This window comes from Phaseolus vulgaris, chromosome 1 (genome assembly GCF_000499845.2).
Source record: "Phaseolus vulgaris cultivar G19833 chromosome 1, P. vulgaris v2.0, whole genome shotgun sequence".
In the NCBI taxonomy this organism is placed as follows: domain Eukaryota; kingdom Viridiplantae; phylum Streptophyta; class Magnoliopsida; order Fabales; family Fabaceae; genus Phaseolus; species Phaseolus vulgaris.
The window spans coordinates 38553363-38574350 of NC_023759.2; the positions used below are offsets into that span (position 1 = coordinate 38553363).

Consider the following 20988-nt stretch of genomic DNA (forward strand, 5'->3'; position numbering starts at 1 on the left):
TTTTAAAAATAATCTATGGCCATAAATATTTTTTTCATATTATCAACTTCTTTAGTGACGAATTTTTATTATATTATCAATTTTTTTTTAGTATGTTAGTGTAATTATAATTGTATCAATTATATATTGTTTGTAATATTTATGTATAATATTAAAAAGTGTAAAAGATATACAATTTTCATCACTTATATAATTTATAATTTTGAAATAAAAAAAATATAATTATGTAATATGTTTGTTACGAGGATACTTTAAAACATTGAATTGATATCTATGCATATATAAATAATGCTCGTTGATAATATATAAAAACTTTTCATGTTAAACATTACTATGTAACTTTACATCTTAGTTAGGCTAACACATTAAGTAACAACAATCATCTATCATCACATGAAAAAAATATTATTATTAAAAAAAGAAAAAAAAATATAAAATATATGGAAGAATCAGACCAAAATTCATATGTTAACAAAAACGATACATAGGTAGACTATACCTATTCATAAAAAATTCTAAGAACATGTTAGATGGAAGCCTATTATACCAATGAAATGATTATATATGAATAAATCTTAAATTAACCAACTTATCAGCACACACATTTTTTTCACAAAAAATATGAATAACCCTAAACCTGATTTTCTCACGCTAATTAAGACAAGTATTTCATCGATTACAAAGCATTGCTCGTTGACAATGTTGGAGATCTCACATATTTCATTGTATATAAGTGGGTGCAAACCTCACCCCATGAGCCGGTTTTATGGGATTGAATTAGACTTAAAGTCCACTTTGTAATAGGAAACAAGAAGAGGTTTTTGAGGTAAAGATGAGAAATTCACACATAGGAGCTTGTCACTTTTTGGCAACCTAGTGATAAACCTATTGAATTGAACAATATGATGTTTGAACACACATTGTGTTTTATGTACCTTTTTGTATTGTGACATAAAAAGTAAGATGTTATAGAACATTTCATAATGTTTTGTCACCTCCACTTTCCAACTAATTAGTCATATGATCAACTATATGATATGTGATCGATCACACCATGTAACTTCTTCGTTTTAGTGACTCAAAATCGAGAAATTGTATACCATCGAATGGATCTTTACCCTTTAGATTTGAACATGTTGATTTGATATCATATAGGAGTCTCTTCACCTTACCAACTCAAGATTAAATTATTATGTGTCCTCATAAAAAAATATGTTGACATATATAATTAAAAAATACATTAACCAACAAAAACATGAGATATACAAACCACTACACTCACATAACAAATTATCACTTGAAACAAATCTCATATAAATCAGTCACTACATCTTATAACCTTATAGCTTCAAAAACACACACATATATATATATATATATATATTAGATTATAATACAAATATTGTTTACACTGTTATCTAATAAAAAATTATCATAAAGATTATATTTATCATTATCTTTGTAATCAAATCATAATATAAACATTTTAAATTATAATATATAAAAATTAATCTGATCATATTATCAATGAGCATTAATTATATAAAAATTAATATGATCACATTATCTATATAGAATCGATATGAACAAAAGAGAACAAAGATGAACAAAAGAGTAAAAAGAAGACAAATGATATGAGAATGAATATCTCTTTAATTGTTATGAAATCAAAATGAATAGTCTGAATATATACAACTTGTACACTCATTTTAAGTCTAGCCAAAAAAATAAATAATCAATCAATTCATATCCTTTAATATTTCCATTTTCTTGTTTTTATGTTTTGTGCATTTAGGAGATCTTTTGATTCTTAATTTTTTTAAAAAATAGATTATACTCTTAGAACATATTAAATATAGTGAGTGAAACATCTAGTTACACGTATGTAAAAAAGAGTGATAATACATGTTGACACCACTAAAAACCAAAATATATTCATTTGATACTATTAAAACATAAAAACATTCATTTATTTTTAATATAAAATATTAATATATATTACTATATTACTAAAATTAGTTGTTAGGTAAGAGTATTTTTTTTAAAAGTGTCAAAATAGTCTTTCTCATGTAAAAAAATGTAGACCCCTAAGAAATATATGGTCAATCAATAAAATGGAACAAGAGAAAGATACTTGTAGAAGAAGTAGAAGTTTATATATCCAAAAGTAAGAGTGTGTTTAATATTATACTATATTAATTGAATTAGGACTCCAAATTCCACTTTAACCATTTTCCATAAATAAATTTTAATTTTAACTCTAATAAGTATAACTCAAAATAACATTGTCAGGTAGTTATTAAGAAACGTATATTCAATATAAGAAGCTTGAAAGTATAATAATGATCACGTGTGTTTGAAGTAATATGAAATGTGATTTATGATTGTATTATGTTTGATTTATATAACTAAAATTAGGAAAGCAAAGGTCAATGTGTTTTGAAGCATTAAATATGTTTGGTGAGGTGACTTGTTCTGAATTTTGAGAGCAGTTAAAAGGCATGGTATATTCTTAAAATCCGATCCAAACAGACTTTATGAGGGGATGGGAAGGGCAAAGGTGTGGGATTTATTTGAGGAAGTGTTGAGAAGTTGATGCATTATGGTGTGAGTGCCAACTGCACATAGAGTGTGAGCTGGATATTATTATGATATGATGATGAAAGAGGGGCAAATTGGGAAAAGAAAAAGACCCCACATGAAAGGAAAAGTAAAGTAAACCAGGGAGGGCGTGTTGGTAGAAGAAGCAGCTTTTCTTGTTCTGGGGTGTGTGTAATTTTCACTCTTAACTTTTTAGAGGTTGATGATGAAGTGTGGTGTGTTGTGATGTGGGGGTAATCATGCATGGGACGGTGCCAAAAGCGACATGCCACAACATTGCCAACTCACCATTCAGTTTGCAACTGTCCATGGATCGTGTCTCACTCTTTTTTAACCTGCGCTTCACTCCACCTGCACTTCCTGCACCCTCCTCGCTGCGATTGCTTCCTTCCTTCACCGCTTCAGATTCGCTTTCTCATCGGACGCTTCACCCTTCTTCTCGTTGCTATTCCCCAAGACGTGCACCAGATAACCACCAACCAAACAAACAACGTGCTTTCCCGCTTCGGACAATCCCCGTCCCCCGTTGACCACTCTTTTAGGTTGTCCAATGCCTTTTTTATGTCATACCAAATTAGATTAAATATTTTTGTTTGTTTTTTACAATGCTTAGAATAAAAATGTAAAATAAAAATTTTACTTTTTTTATTCGGTTAAGCTTTTCTTTGATTGGTTGGAGAAAGTGAAAGAAACAAAATTAATTATATCAGGTCAATTTTATATCATTTATTTCATAACAATTTTGGTTTAGTTTGTTGTATTTATGAAAATATTTTTTTAATCCTTTCTTTTTATAATTTACTCTGTTTATTATTAAAGTATACTATGTTTTTTAAAGAGTGAAACAAATACGTGAATTCACCTTTTCTTTATCAATTTTTTCACCAACAGTGCTAATGTAATTGAGTAAAAAACACATATGTCATTGCTGAACTAACATTATTAGTAAAAAAATGTTATAACATTTATATTTATTAGTGTAAAGAGAGCCGCATTCCACCACATTTTTCTCTTTTACTTAATTTTTACCATGATAGAAATATAATATACATATAAAAATAATTTTGGATGAGTCTAAATTAAAAAACTTAAAAAAAATGGAGTGCGAAAAGTGATTAAAAGTGGAAGTTATTTTATTTTATATATGAGATTTGATGTGAAAATATGTGCGAATATGTTCTCTTTGTTATCTTAAAATAAGGAACTAAGGGAAAAATGTGAAGTCATATCAAAACTTTACATTAATATTAATTTAAAAAATAAAAAATAAAATATTTTTGAAGTAATTCATATGAAATGAAAAAATACTTAATTTGTATTAATAAAATGAGATATATTAAATAATGGTAAAATCGAAAAAAAATTCTATACACCAAAAAACGATTATTATGAGAAATCCATTTATATATAAGTATAGATATATAAAAAAAATTCTCTTATTTTTTTACACATTTACTTTTTTATTTTATCTTTATACCAATATTTTATTTTATTATTTTAAAAATATAAAATAAGAGGTTTTTTGTCATTTTATTATTATCTTTGACATTTTCATTATTTTCTTTTGTTGGTATTCACTGTTCTTTTCTTAATTAATTCTATCATTTAAAAATCCAAAGTAACTTCTCTAACAATTCCTTACTCCCCTCTCTATCAAAAACTTCTCACTTCCCTCTCTATTAAAAACTTCTCATTCCTCTCCCTTTCTTAATTGTTTCTTTAAACTTTCTTAAGTCTCACTTCCTTCTCTAGCATCATCCTTTTCTTTTAGAGAGACGCACTTTCATTTGTTTCATCTTCTTTACATGCATTATGTTTTTGTATATAAGATTTTGTATATAGTTTTGTATTTAGTTTTGTATTGGTTCACAGTTGTTGTCATCAAGTGACTCTTCGTCAAACACACTCTCTTCCCAATTTCTCTCACTCTATTTTCTCCACTATCAAAGAGTAAGTTTCTCAACTTTTTTTTTCACAACACACTTGCGTTTCAGATATCTTTTTTCACTATTTTTCTTCCTAAATCCCTTTTCTTTCTTTTTTTTCTTTTTATTAAAGACTCATGTTTTTGTTTATTTCATATCAAGAACACTAAAATGACTGTTTTATAAACATTAATCATTCACCACTTTTCTTCCATCTTCAAAGATAATTTTTTAAAGTCTTTAAAACTAAAAAGAGATAAATATTTTGACAGGTAGGATATGACATCCTTACAACACTAAAATTTCAATCTAGATTTGAGAAGGAATTTAAGTTTATTTACATGTTTCTGTTTTGTTCCCAAGTTTCTTAGATATGAAGGTGTAGAAGTCATTAATCCAGAGGGATAAAGAAGGTGCAGAGGAAGAAACACAAAGAGGAAGATGAAAACAAGAGGTGTTTATCTATTTATTTATTTTTTCCTTGGACTCTTTTATGTAAAGGAAAAAGATGGTTAATGGAAGATGATGCAATCATATATTAGCTCAGATGTAACATTAATGGTGATACTAACAATTATTAAAATAAACAAAATATCACGTTACCAATACTTACATTTCAAAACATCAAAATATGAAATATTAAGATAATTTTTTTAATCATTATTAAGTTATTACCATACATATATAACTACTAAGTTTGACAATGTTTCAACCACAATATAAGAGTAGGTGCAGTCAGAAAATTTGTGTGCTTTCTAATGTGCATTCGTATTTATTAAAATTGATTATAAATTTATATTAACAATATAAATGTGGAAATAATATCATCTTTTAATATTAAACATAATTATACGTAAATAATAAAAAAAATGTGAATACACAGATGGATGTTGTCTATCTCTGTTTCCGCTAGTATTATATAATGAGAAAAGTATTTAACATATCAGTTTTTTTGGTGTACAACTGGTTGTAGATTATTTAATATATCTCATCTTATTAAAACAATGAAATATTTTGTCAATTCATATGAATTACTTAAAAAAAATTAATTTTTTAAATTAATGTTAAGGGACAATTTTTATATCAAAATCTGACATATCAAATAAAATAACTTCTATTTTCAATCACCCTCTCCACTCCATTTCAAGCAACTATATTCTATGGTAAAATCATCATTCTTTTGTATACCATTAAGCTTATGTGAACGTCATCACACTCTCTGATCCCATAACCATTAATGGAAGAAGAGAAAAAGCTTGAAGAATAAGAGAAATTCAAATTAGAGGAGAAGAAAAAAGAGGTTGATTGATTAATCAATTCATCATTTTTTTTACATGTTATTTTTTGCTTTTCAATTTTAACTCATACAAAATTATTTCTCTATGTATGTTAAATTTCTATTATGGTTGAAGTGGATGAGATGAGAAGTGTATGCTTCCCCTAGTTTTACTAAATAATTTTTAAAAAATACTATAATACAGATTTAGTTTACTTTTATTTCTTGATTTATAATTTTGATCTTCTTATTTTTTTTTATCCAGAGGTTTTAGTCTTTGTATTTAAAAAAATCCATAATTTTAATATTCAATTTTATATGTTTTAAAATTTGTAAGATTCAGGGTGTTGAATCTATTAAAGATTACAGACCGATTGTTGTTGCTAATTTTAAATTTAAGATTATTTCCAAGATTTTGGCAGATCGGCTTGCTCTTGTGGCTGCCAGAATCCTAATCAGTATGGGTTTGTGCAGAGCAGACAGATTAAAGATTGTATTAGTATTGCTTCTGAAGCTATTAACTTGCTTTCTAAAAAGGTTCACGGAGGCAATGTGGCTTACAAAGTTGATATTCACAAAGCTTTTGACACTCTAAGTTGGAAGTTTTTACTATCAGTTTTGTCACGCTTTGGTTTTCACCCCTCGTTTGTCGGTTGGATTAGTATTATTCTCCGTTCAGCTATGCTTTCTATCAGAATAAATGGTAGTTTTGTGGGTTTTTTTCCTTGTAGTAGAGGTGTTAGACAAGGTGATCCTTTGTCTCCTATACTTTTTTGTCTTGCAGAGGAAGTTCTTAGTAGAGGTCTCTCAAAGCTTGTGAATGATAAGAAGATTCTACATATGGCTAGTCCACAAGGTTTTCTCACTCCCTCTCATATTTTATATGCGGATGACATTTTTATTTTCTGTAGGGTGGATACTAAGTCTCTTAGAAATTTGAGAAATTTTCTTAAAACATATGATGATTTCTCTGGTCAATATGTTAATAATTCTAAGAGTAGTTTTTTCACCATGGATAATTCTACAAGATTTGTCACCAAAATTCAGCGTATTCCTTCTTGTAGTAGTCATGGTTGTTTGCCTTTCACTTATTTAGGAGTGCCTATCTTTGTTGGTGCTCCAAGGGGTCATTTTCTTCAACCTTTGGCTGATAAAGTCAAATTGAAGCTAGCTTCTTGGAAAGGTAAATCTCTTAGCATGATGGGTCGAGTTCAGTTGGTCAATACGGTGATTACGGGTCTTCTAGCTTATAGTTTTAATTTGTATAAATGGCCTGTTTCTCTTCTTAAGCAAGTTGAATAGTGGTGTCGAAATTTTATCTGGACTGGTGATATTCTGAAAAAAGGTATAGCTACTGTTAATTGGGATACGATTTGTTCTCCCCTTGAGAATGGAGGTTTGAAAATTATTAACCTTCACCATGAAAATAATGCATATCTTCTTAAGCTTGCTTGGAACTTTGCTTATAGCAACAAGCCTTGGTCTCTGCTATTGAAAGCTAGGGTCCTTAAATCAAAATATGAGTTTCGAATGGTTTATAGATCGTCATCTCTTTGACCTGGAATTAAGCAGTTTTATTCTACTATACTTGATTATACTTCTTGGACTGTTGGTACAGGTTCTCTTATTAATTTTTGGAATGATAAATGGTGTGCCACTACTTCTTTAACAAATATTGCAGGATTATCTGATGGTGCTAGTATTCCGGATACAGTCTCTCAGTTTTGGACAGGTAGTGATTGGAATATTCCATTGTCTTTACAGCAGATGCCTCATCTTTTTAGTCATATCATGGTTAGGGCGGTACAGGATATTCCTAATTGGATTCTAGATGAGTCTGGTCGTCTCACTCTTAAATCAGCTAGGACTTTTTTCTTGGATCCAGGGGTTTCCAGTGGTTGGGGTAAATTTATTTGGTCTTCATATATTCCGCCTTCCAAAACTCTTGTCCTTTGGAAAGTTTTTCATGGGCGGCTTCCTACATATCAGCATATTCTAAATAAAGGTTTGCATATTTGTTCTATGTGTACGCTTTGTGAAAAGCACGAGGAATCTATTCAACATTTATTTTTTTGAATGTGCTAATGCTTTGCGTATTTGAAGTTGGGTTCAACACATTTTTCCTACTTATCATTTCTCTAATAAGGATGATCTTCTTTCTTTTATTAAGAGTGATGGTAGTTCGTTGGTTAAATTAATTAAGCTAGCTGTGATAACTTTTTCTATTTGGATGATATGGCGTATGAGGAATTATGTTCGTTTTCAGGATAAGATTGAGGTTTCTATGGCTATTTTGGTTATTAAAGACTTAACTTGTCTAGTGGGTAATTCGTGTAAAGCTTCAATGAAGAATGATATGTTTGATTTCAATGTGCTAAAGTTTGTTGGTATTAACACTCGTACTGGTAAAGTTCTACGTCCTCTTCCTGTTAGATGAGAGTTTCCTTCACCAGGCTGGGTAAAAATTAACACACACTGATGGGGCTGCTAGGGGATATCCTGGTCTTGCTACTTGCGGAGGTATTTTTCGTGGAAGTATGAGGGAATTTATTGGAGCTTTTTCTGCGTTTCTTGAAGTTCAGACTGCTCTGGTTGCTGAGTTTTATGAGGTTATACATGCTATGGAGGAAGCTCAAAAGATGGGGCTTACTAATGTCTGGCTAGAATGTGATTCTGCTTTGATTTGTGCTGCGTTTACTGCTAGGACAAATGTTCCTTGGATGCTTCGTAATCGATGAAATGCTTGTCTTAATTACTGTGGGAAAATTAGGTTTACAGTCACTCATATTTTTCGTGAAAGAAATGCGTGTGCTGATAAGTTGGCTAATTTAGGATTTTTTCACAGAGAACCTTTTCTTTGGTATAATAGGCTTCCACCTTGTCTGTTCTTAGAATTATTTATGAATAGGTATAGTCTACCTATGTATCGTTTTTGTTAACATATGAGTTTTGGTCTAGTCCCCGTATTTTTGTATTTTTTTTTCTTTTGTTTAATAATATTCTTTTCATGTGATGGTAAATGATTGTTGTTACTTGAGGTGTCAGCCTAGCTGAGATCTTAAGTGGCATAGTGATACCTAACATGAAAACTTTTATTTAAAAAAATTTGTAGATCAATTAAATTCTACATTTGACATATTTATTTAAAATATAATAAATAAATTATTTAATTATTTAAAATGGAAATGAAAATAAATATTCAAAAAATGTAATTTTATTAGAATGTCTGAGTGGATTTTACCGTTACTTGAAAGAATTTTTAATTTTAGTGATACTTGAGTTTTTAAATTTTGTTTTATTTTATTAAGTTATTTATTTTTTTAGTATTTGTTATGAAAAAAGAATTATTACTAATAATAATGATAATAACAAATTATAGTAAGAATTTAAAATATATGTATAAATTATTTCTCAATACATGTAATAATAATAATAAATTAGCTGTCATTAGTATTAATTTATACCAAAAATACCTTTTTATTAGAAATTATGAGTATGTTATATTTAAGATGAAAATGTTATGATTATGAAAATGTTATGATTATGATTAGGTCAAATAAATAAATAAAGGTTACAAACTTAAAATAAAATCAATGGTGTTCTCATACTAAAAGTAAACATATGAAAACTCATAAATATAATCTTTGTTGTTTTTATAAATACTTACAAGTAATATGATAAATATCCAACAATAAATCCAAACATCAAATACATTAAATTATACTAATTTTTATTTCGAAATATTTAAATTAAATAATAAAATTGAAAAATAACAATAAAATGGCTCGTGAAGAATTTAAATCCCACATAAATAAATAAAATAAACAATACTTAAATAGTTAGATTTTTCAACATCTTGATTCATTTAATCTTGTTAAATTTCTATAACAAGTTCTTGAGTTTTAATTAATTGATTTTAAGATTATAATTCATTTTAAAGTTGAATATTACAGAAAAATACTAAATAATAATTAATTCTAAAAACAAAAAAGAATTAATTAAGTTAAATATTATTTTATAAATTAAAAAATTGTTGATATCTAAAATAATTTATATCATTAATATAAAATTTTAAATTAATATTCAATATTAATTATCAAAATTTTAATTATTAATTAATTTATATTTTAAATTAATTTTTATAGTAACTAATTTGTAATATAAAATATTTAGTAACCAAAACTTGATATTTAATTCATTAGATATAAATTTATAAACAACTTTATAAAATTTTATTAATAATATAAATTATATTAGATAATTAAATTACTTTAGACATTAACAATTTTTTAACTTATAAAATAATATTTAACTTAAAAATATAGTGATAATTTTTTTTTCTAAAATTAATTGTTATTTAATTATTTTTTAATATTAATTTTTTTCTCTCTCTTTTGAATAATACTAGTTATTCTTTTCAAAAAGTCTAAATCATTTACTTTTTTTACACTCTTTACTATTTTTGAAAAAAGATGTTTCTCTCTATATTTTTTTGTCGGGCTAGTTTTGTTCTTAATATAAATTCAAGGTCCTTAACCAATGACACAAGTGTTTTTGAATTTTTTTTCTCCATCCACATGACTGACATTTTCTTCAGTTTTATTTTTAAATATCAAGAGAAAATAATTAAGACTGTGAATATGTCTATCATAACTAAGATGAAAATATTATGAATATGATTAAATCAAACAAAGAAAGGTTGGAAACTTAAACAAATTCAACATATAAAACATCTCATAAATATTATATTTATAAATACCTCCACAAGTAACATGATAAATATACAACAATAAATCCACCATAAAATCAAATTAGACCTATTTTTATTTCATAATATTTAAATTAAATAAATATTTAGAATTTAACAATAAGATGGTAGTATAGTGAAGGATTTTAATCCTATCAAATAAATAAAATAAACAGCTAATATTTTAGAAATGTAAAAATATAATTGTAGATATATTAATAAAAAATTTAAATAACAAAACAACTTGTTCTAGTAACATTTCATAGCAAGTTCTTGAAATTGTCTTATAAAATATTAAGAGAAATGAATTAAAATTATGAATATGTGATAACTAAAATGAAAGGGTCATGAATATGATTATTCAAACAAAAAAGTTTCAAACTTAAAACAAAATTCAATGGTATTCTCACACTAAAAATAAACATATAAAAAACTCATAAATACAATATTTGTTATCTCTATAAATACCTCCACTAGTAACATAATAAATAATCCAACAATAAATCCAAGCATCATATACATAAAACTAAAGCTATTTTTATTTCAAAATATTTAAATTAAATACAAATTTGAAAAATAACAATAAAATGGAAAAATCGTGAAGGATTTAAATCCTACAAAATAAATAATTAATATTTTTAAAATAAAAAATGTAATTATAGATATATTAATAAAATATTTAAATAACAAATAAACTTATTCTATTTGATAGAATACTTTTTTTTTATTGAATTAAGTAAAAATAATGTAATTGTATTTCAATGCGATTGACTAGGATGTGTGTTTGAAGGTGAAAGATATAACAAAAATAAGCATGAGTTTATTCTTATTAATTATAATAGTAAATTAAGGAGTAAGGAATCATATATATTCCACCTACACAGCACGTCAAAAAATCCAAAGTTTCTCTACTTGACTAATACTAATCAAAACAAAACCTCACTATTTATATATTTGCCCAGAAAAAGCTATAAATAATGTTTCTTTGAACATAAAGGACTTGACCCAACCCAATTGAAAGGTATGCATAATGATGATAAAACTAATGCAAAAATTATTAATTTAATATACAATTTCATATAATATATTTTTAAACTAGTATTGAATAAGAAAATTCACGAACACATAAATATAAATATTAAAAATCAATTTTTAATAATTTGAAAATATTTTTTCAAGAAATTCATAAAAATAAATCAAATTTATAGTTGAGAATACTTTCTAATAATAATGATTAAAATAATTTATTTTTCATATATATATATATATGCTCTAAAGATTATTCATTAGTGAAGTATTACATGAGAATAAAGTGATGGAAAGCTCAATTTTTTTGCATAATAAACCACCATTTTAAAATAGTTTGTGGTGAGTTAAGGCCATTCCGATTCTGGTTAGGTCTAACTTAGGATGATTCCAATTTTCGTTTCCGCTTAAACAAGTTCCATCGATCAATCGAAGTGGGGCAAAACGAAGGAGTCGAATTGCAGAGAAAATGAACAGCACCATCTTCAAAGCTTCAGCCAGCAATAATCTCCATTCCTCTCTCAGGGCCGCACTCTTCCATTCAACCCCTCCATTGCAACGTAAACGCCGCAATTTTTGGGAACCCGTTAGTTTCTCTCAATTCCCTATGCTTTATGTTGTCATTTCACTACTTTTCGTTTCATTCAACAATTATTAGATTGGAAACCATTCTCTCTTTTGATAGTGGGCCTCACCGCGTCAATTTTCCGTGTTTCCTTCTGATTTTTGTATTTGGGAACTGTTTGTGACCCAACAATGTTATTTTTTTTTTGAACTAATTAATGAGAGTTTCAATGTCGTTTGGTTGTGTAGAAAGTGTTGTTGATATGTTTTGTTGGGCTGAGAACTTTTTAATTGCAGAGAGGCAACAACCATAAGTCCAGAAGGTTTAAACGGATGCAAGCAAAACATAGAGTAATGAACAGTATCAATGATTATGCAGAATCCCTGTTTCAGGTTCGTTGTTTCATATGTGTGTATGTTTGGGCATGTGCAGTTTCTTGTATTTTTAGCCTGGTTCGTGTTCAGTTATAGTCTAATATAGTGTTGCTTAATGAGGTAGTTCTGTGGTTTTTTTTTCTTGGTTTCTTTCCGGTTGTTACAATCTTTTTATTTCTCCTTTATATATTTTCTATGCTTCACTGGTTTATTTGGAAGAAGTATGTAGGATCAGTGATGAACAGCCTTGTATTTAGCATTTAGGACCTGCTACAATCTGTCTAGATAGGTTAAATATTTGTGTTCTGTTTGAGCAAGATGGTCCTGGACAAACTATATTGTGAATTGTCAGGATGAGATTTCTATGTATAATCTGGTGACACATGTTAAATAAAATGAGGATATTTATGGGCTCGCATTGACTATCTGGGTCCATAAATATACTGTGAGCTTGTGACCTGCAATTTAAGGATAACAATATTGAAGGTTAACATCATCAATGGCCTCTTGCCAATACATCCAGCAATTATGAAAGCGCTGGTCCTTCTTTCTTTCTGATGGACTAAGAAACCATGTAATTGATGACCCCTATCAGATTGAGAATTGAGGCATCAGAGCCATCTATTTGGCTTATCTAAACCCACTCTTCCCCATCAAACTTAATGTAAAATGCATCAATGTCACTGCCAAAGATTGACATTATACCCATTCATGTTATTACCTGTTTTTTTTTTGAATCGTGTGACTTGGGAGGTGCAACATTTGGAGAACCCATGACATAGATTAGGTTGACTGTATTTGATTGTTGATATTCAACTGAGAAGCTTTCATATATATATATAGCACGTACACAAACACACATCAAGTTAGAAGGTCTTTTGTATGCGATCATGAATATTGAATATCAGAACATAAAAGTGTTGTTATTATGTGGCCATGCATCTTTGAATTGCCTTTAGTCTTGACTGTTCATGTACAATTGTATGATCTATATTTATTCCTCTTTCTCTGATACTAAAATGACCCTCAATATATACTGCCGCCCGTATATGGTGTTCATGAGATTGGAAAGGATGGGTTCAGTTTTAATGTAAAATAAATTAATAAATAAAATTTAACCACTTAACTAAGAAGCAAACTCAACCCCTTCTCTTCCGTGATTTTGTTTGTGCTAAATATGTTTTGAAGCTTATGGTTGCTCTTTTTCTGATGGTTTAGAGCTGGAAGCAAGGTATTGATCAGGACGAGATGCCATCAAGTCAAGATACCTCACGGTTTCATAAAAAACAATATTTTGATGGGGGCTCTGGGAGGTACAGGAATGGCAAGCAAGGATCAAATCATCGGTACAGAAGTAAGGATGCTTGAAATACCTGTGCTGTAACAGAATACATTACATGTGTCTTGTAGTACTACCTCTCTTTACTGGTGGTTGTATCCGTAAGAGATCATCCAACTTAATATTGCTGGAAACTTCTTGTTTACTCATTTAGGATTGAGAGATTTCAACTTGCGGAGATCATGAATAGGATTTGATTTCAACTTGCATCATAAGCTTTATGAAATCAGTTTAATTTCTACATTGTTTTTATTATTTTCAACCAAACATAGAAGCTTTTAGATACTTATGAAGTCTACTCTGGAGTCAAATGTATTAAAGGTATGTTTGTAACAAACTTTATTTCTTTCAGGAGATCCTTTGTTTTGTGAAGATGATTTTGAAGTCGAAACCATTTTCCGTTCTGCCTTTGGTGGGAATAGATTCTTCTATTGGTCCTTCATCAATGAGGAAAATTCTCAGTGGGGGAGGTCTGGACGTTTTTCTAATTTTGGGAAATCATGGAATTGGAGACATCAAAGTGAAAATGATTATGACTCTTCATCTGAGTCAGATAGTTCTGACTTAGATTTAGGTCCGGATAGATTAGTCCTTGGATTGACTGCTTCTGGTCCTCTGAAACTTGAAGATGTAAAAAATGCGTGAGTTCTTGCTTCTTCTGTAACCTCGTCTTCATCAAAATTTTAGGAATTCATAGTTCTATACTACGATATTCTTAACCTTTTTATATCATCAGGTACCGGGCCTGTGCTCTAAAATGGCATCCAGATCGTCATCAAGGCTCTTGCAAGGTGCTGCCTTGCTCTAATCACCGATTATATTCCTCCTCCTTTTTTGTTCTATTCGATGTTCACGAGTTTCTATCATTAGTTTGCACAGCTTCCTAATTCTTTTAATTTTTTATTCTGTACATTGATACTTGATAGGCTATAGCAGAAGAGAAGTTCAAGCTTTGCAGTGCAGCTTATCAATCTTTATGTGATAAGCTGGCCTTGGATTGAGGATCCTTCAGGCTCATGCTAATCCTTTTGTAGAATTCTCCAGCCAGATCAAACTAGATGATTGACCATGCTATATTATTTAACACAGCAATCCTGCTTTCACTGTATTTTGTAGTTTTAAATAATTTTATTAGATGATCATGCAAATATCGTGCATGCTATTTTACAATTACAAATGTACCATTTTTTGATAGGTCAAATGTACCATTGTTTACCATCTATTGTCTCAGCTGATGTTAAGAATCTCCTATTGTTCAAAATTACCATTTATTGTCGCGGCTGATGATATCCAGAATCTCCTCTTGGAGTTGCATTTTTTGCAACATTTGAGTTGAGTAGGAGTACCTATAAACTAAATAAGTTTAAATGTAAATTGAAAAAAGAAAAATAAACAATCTAAAAGGAAAAGTATTATTAACGAGAGTGAGTGTGGTGTTTAATATAAAATAGATTTAATTATTTCAAGAATTATGTAGTATTTCTATTTTCAGGACAAGATAAAATATATTTATTAAATTTCTTACTTCTGCTCAAATATATATATATATATATATTGTATCACAGTTTCCCTAAAATCTCAAATAGGTAGATTAGAATTGGAAAAAATGTAAAATAAGAGAAAGAAGTGTGCGTATGAATCTGCCAGTTTTCATGCATAGAATGATGTATCATAATCATCCAACCATTTGTGTACCTGATGATGTTTTTATTTATTTATAATAAAATGTTTTTCGAAAATTCAAAACAGTAAGAGTTTATTTTTGAAGTAAGGGGATTTAGGTCTTATCGTTTGAAGATTTTGGATTAAGTAAAGGGGGGAGGAGAGTGGTTTGTTCTGTTCGTTAAATTGGGTGATTTGAATTTTAAAAGCGAACATTGAAAACTGAAAGGGTTTTGGTTGCGTATAATTGCGTGTGTTCCAATTCGAAACTGAATAACAAAAATGATGGTGAAAGGAATCCAGATTCAGATATGTGGATTGGTAAGTCAACGATGGATCCAGAAACCCCGCACATTCTCATCCTTCTCATTTTCCCCAATTCCACACCCTAATCCTTATTCCAAACTGCTTCCCACCAAAACCATCGTTCGTAGGGTTCGATTCGCGCCATTTCACGCTTCCTCGACACCGCTTCCTTCTGCCGTGAGTTATCTTCCCGCGTTTCTAATGTTAATTTTTTAATATGATATATGTCTATTGTTGTTGATGATGCAACGTTAGAATCTTGCAATTGTGGATTTTAATGGTTCGCTGGAATGTTGTTGATCGTGACACTGTAGGGAAATGTTCGAAACATGAAGTTCTGTCAGTGGTGTGGTGGTTCTACGAAGCATGATATTCCTGAAGGGGAAGAAAAGTTGAGAGCTATATGTACGGTTTGTGGGAAGATTGCGTATCAAAATCCGAAGATGGTGACTGTCTAGAAATATCTCTGTAGCTTCTGGTTTATTTGATTTAGTGCTTGTGAAGTAATAACGCGTATATATGTATTTAACGTAACCGAATGATGTCGTGCATACGTTCAGTAGATTAGAATTCCCTTAGTGAGATAAGATTTTGTTGTTGTTGGTAAAGTAATGGCGGGTATTCTAGTATGTTTGAAGTAAATCTTTTTAAATGTGAATGAATTGATTTACAAAATCAGTGTTTCTGTGATACTGTTTCTAAATGGAGTCTTAGCTGTGTGTGACTTGCAACATGACAGTACTGCAGGTAGTGTATAACTTATTTCTGTACCATGAAATTGGTTTTACTTATTCTTTTATTTGTCATACGAATTATCTGGGCAGTTGATTTTGTGGTTTCTGTTCACCCTTAAATTTGGATTAGTACTCTTTGGATTAAAAATGATTTTTTTTCTTTCTCTTTTGTAATATTTTTTTGTATTTATGGAAGAATAGTTATTTCTGTTCATTAAAGTTTTCTTGAGGACCTTGTTTGTGGCTTTAGTTGTAAGTAACTGGAGAACAGCAGAGTTATGTGTGGATACCTAAAGTTTAATCTGAAGGATTTTTATGGTACAGAATACAGTGCACAGGAAATTGTTGTTTCTTGTTAAATTAAATGTTCTTATTACTTTTCCTTGAGTTTTAAGATGCATTATGAGTAGAGATTTGAGAGAAAGGAAGTGTGATATTAACTTTTTCCCACATTATTCACTTATCTGAGTAAACAGGTTAATTGTAACATCTTTAGGATCAAGGTTTCCTATTTTTTTTTAAACAAAATGGTATGCGATGCATGAATTTGATGCTGAAATAGATATGGAGGTTAAGGTATCTGCATATAACATGATTTAAAATGGTATGGTCATAGCTCTCATTCTTTAAGTAGTTTTGCTTTTCACAAAATAGTTAATGAAAATGTATAACAAATAAGTATTTGGATGAGTATCATATGTTTTTAGATATGTTATCTGAAAGGAAGCACGGTTAATTTAAAATGGTAGCTGTACTTGTATTGGATTTGTATTCATGTTGGACTCTTCATAAACTCCTTCCGCATTTTATAATTTTTTTACCTCTTTTAATGTTTATAATTCCACTATAATTAGATAAAATGATAATATTTCTTTATGTCTACAATGACTCATGATAACTTCTAAGACACGAAATCTCTCTTTTGATTTAAGATTTATGTTTTTATATTATTTTTATACTAATTTTGTGTTGTTAATTTTAAAAAAAAGTTATATCTCCTTGCTGTGTTTTTGAGATTCTCTAACCTTTGACTGGAAAAGAATTATACGGGTCGTTGTAGAATAAACCACCAATTTCGTCCTCGAACTATTATCCTCTGTCCTAAGTAGTCCTTAAACTACTAAAGCCAGTAATCACTTAGGAGAGAGGGTAGTAGACTTCAACATTGAATTGATGATTTATTTTGTTTGTAATAGCTCTTCTTTCACTCCATCAGTTGATACATGATTATTTACTTTCTTCTAAACATGACATGATTTTGGTTGGCAAAGTAGGTAGTTGGCTGCCTCGTTGAACATGATAACAAGGTGCTCCTTTGCAAGAGGAATATTCAACCATCTCATGGCCTTTGGTAGGAATGGTTTTTGTGTTATACTGCCTATTTTTGTTGCTTCTATCTATGTGCATGTTACCTTCCTGTTCCCAGAACTACTTTTAAAACAATGATGCTGTTACTACTAATTTTTTTTATATTATAAATACTGTATCTCTTATCATCAATGAGCTATGTTAATTTCGTATGTTGGTTCAACAAGGACACTTCCTGCTGGTTATTTAGAAATTGGAGAGTCGGCTGTGGATGGTGCCATAAGAGAAACAAGGGAGGAAGCAAATGCAGATGTAGAAGTAATTTCTCCATTTGCCCAACTGGATATTCCTTTAATCGGCCAAGTGAGAAATTTCTTATTATTCTATTTCTTTTTTGTTTATTTCCTTGACTAGTTAGAGAATTTTGATCATGATTATGGAATGTTTGGGGCAGATTTATTTGATATTCTTGGCAAAGCTGAAGAAGCCGCATTTTTCACCTGGTCCGGAATCATCAGCATGCCAACTTTTTCCAATTGACGATATACCTTTTAATTCTCTATCCTTTTCATCAATGGTGGTTACCTTAAGTTTGGTATGATTCAGAATCAGACGTTTCAACTTGCTGACTTTAGGTTTTATTATGTCACCTACTCATTTGTATAACTTGTGTTATTTCTCATGGTCACAGTATGTTGAGGATATTAAGACTGGAAAACTCAAATTCCATTATGGAACCATCAACAAAAGGTATTTTCTTCCCAACTCCGGATTATTCTTCTAAATCTAATGCATTGTCTGGTTTGAGGGCAGGAAACTATTTTGTATGGGAAATTCATTGTACTTTCGGTCAAGACAGAAATCTGTTAACTGGGTTGATCACATTCATCTCATTTAGTTTGCTTGATTTGGTTACTAGTTTAATGGCTGTTCAGGTCCAGTCTGTCCTGGGACAAGTTAGCAAAATGCATGATAGATAAGTTGAGATCTTGCCAACTATTATTATAAGTGCTGGTTAACAATTCAATAAAAAGATTTTTTTTGTTGGAAGTTATGCTTAAGAATGAATAGAAATCATGATGAGACTGCATTAGTAATACTTAACTTTTTTTTTTGTAAAAAGCTCATACTGTTGATTTAATTAGCTGTCTTACCATTTGCATAGTTTGACTAGGACAAAAAGGGTAACACTTTGTGAGTTTGCACCTTCAGTATGTTTTTTGCAAACGCAAACTGATGAAAACAACGGGTGTTTCGTAATATTTCTGATACTTGGTTTCTTAGACCTTTCACGCTGTATAATATTATTCTGATGCTTGTTGTTAGGCCGGGTACAAGTCCTTCTGATATTCGTGCCTATACACTGGATCATCACATGCAGTCATGAGTTATGATAAGAAGGTAAGCCACATATCTCATATGTGAGGGGAAAAAAATAACGAACAGAATGAACTAGGTATCATCATCACATGCGTTTAGTTTTCAATTATCACCTCATAAAAGACACCCCCGCATTGCATCAAAATTATAAAGAGTAACATTGATCCCTTTTATATATTTTTATTTTGAAGATATTAAATGCATTTATTTTTTTATAAATTCTTTTTGTGTATTTAATTTAAGAGGATTATTAAGAGCAAGTTGTAGGAAGATACAACAACATCATTCTTATTTATTTTCCATACTGATTTGCCAACAATATCTATGATCATGGTTTCTTGACATTTCACTTGTTACAGTAATGTATATCAGAAGATTGTTAGTGAAAGGAAAAAAAATTCTCTAGTGAGAAGATTGCACGTCTTCTGCAAGAACTTCCGACTGTTGACTTGAATTCACCATTGTCACAAGCTTAAACTCGACATTTTAACGAGGTAGACTAGCAGTGTTTCCATTCCAGTTGACATGTTACACCAATGTGCATCATTGCCTGCCAATCCCAACTGCTCTTTTGGACCTACCATATCAAATTGCTAGGGCAGTTGCCATTGCAGAAGAAAGAATAACACTTGTTTTGCTATCTGCTTTGGAATTGTAATCATAAACATTCATCGAGATTAATCAAATTATTTTTGAAAATGCCCCCCTTTTCTAAATCAGGCACTCTTTATGGCACTTTTGTTAACATGTACGATGCAATATGTTATGATCAAGACAATGGTACCATCTTAGAACTCTAGAAAGAAAAATATTTTTTTATTTAATTGTATAAAAAGTACGAGAAAAATATTACTGGGGTGAAAGTATATAAATACTTGTAATTAAGGGATGAAATGAGACCATTACCCTTTTTGTAAGAAATATAGGTAGAAAAATACTCAGGCGTTTTTTTATAGATTTGTCATACAATACTAACATCATGGAACAATACGGCGAAAGCATTTCTTAATTATTATTTTTATTATTACTTGTTGATAGAATTAAATCAAGTTTATGAAGTATTATGCTTTGAAGGCATTCCAGGTTGCTTTCCTTACATATATAATCACGAAGTTTATATGGTAATTTTATCATATATTTTTATTTATTAATTTTGCATATTGTTATTGTGAGTCCAAGATAGTGTAAGTACATAAAAAATACTATATTGTAAGCGAGGAACAAAAAGAGTTCTTATAACTCAAAAAATATTATAAGAGAGTAAGATATGACAATTAATTACAATATTATATGATTAGTCTCAAATTACATGGGAATCTATAATTATTGGTAGTTGTTAATGACTACCCATTTAAAAGCTATCAATGTTTAGAGTTTTAGGTTTACCGGATAAAGCTAATAAAGAAATTAAAAGAAATAATTATTTGACAACAAGATATATTTATGATAAAATTGTGCAAATTACACAACTACCAAAATGTGTGATACACTTTAAAGTTATTATACGAAGTAGTAGAGAAGACGCAAAAATCGAAATTGCAATCTCTAACAAAGAGATTATGACAAATGTGAGACATTCAACTTAAAAAATGTTACTATTTTACTTATATTATTGTCCTCGTAAATAGAATGAGAATGTAAGGAGAAGATATTTTTGACAACAAGGTGATGGAGAAAATTTTACCAACTTTTTCAATCAAATATGATCAGTGACTACAATAGTATATTGCCACAACACAAACATT

At 29.4% G+C, this 20988-nt stretch overlaps 2 protein-coding genes across 2 annotated transcripts; both read left to right on the forward strand.

Moving 5' to 3' along the window:
- The first annotated feature begins 11837 nt into the window (after nt 1-11837).
- On the forward strand, nt 11838-15071 carry LOC137814135 (uncharacterized). Its single transcript, XM_068616711.1, has 6 exons — nt 11838-12161; nt 12437-12532; nt 13733-13868; nt 14206-14494; nt 14590-14644; nt 14780-15071. Exons 1-6 carry the CDS (start codon nt 12045-12047, stop codon nt 14852-14854), a joined length of 768 nt encoding a protein of 255 aa, XP_068472812.1. The 5' UTR covers nt 11838-12044; the 3' UTR covers nt 14855-15071.
- A 354-nt stretch (nt 15072-15425) lies between these two features.
- Nucleotides 15426-19942, forward strand: LOC137814136 (nudix hydrolase 23, chloroplastic-like). Its single transcript, XM_068616712.1, has 8 exons — nt 15426-15998; nt 16136-16267; nt 17830-17906; nt 18091-18226; nt 18318-18458; nt 18555-18613; nt 19190-19264; nt 19603-19942. The coding sequence occupies exons 1-7, from the start codon at nt 15798-15800 to the stop codon at nt 19248-19250; spliced, it is 807 nt and encodes a 268-aa protein (XP_068472813.1). The 5' UTR covers nt 15426-15797; the 3' UTR covers nt 19251-19264; nt 19603-19942.
- The last annotated feature ends 1046 nt before the right edge of the window (nt 19943-20988 follow it).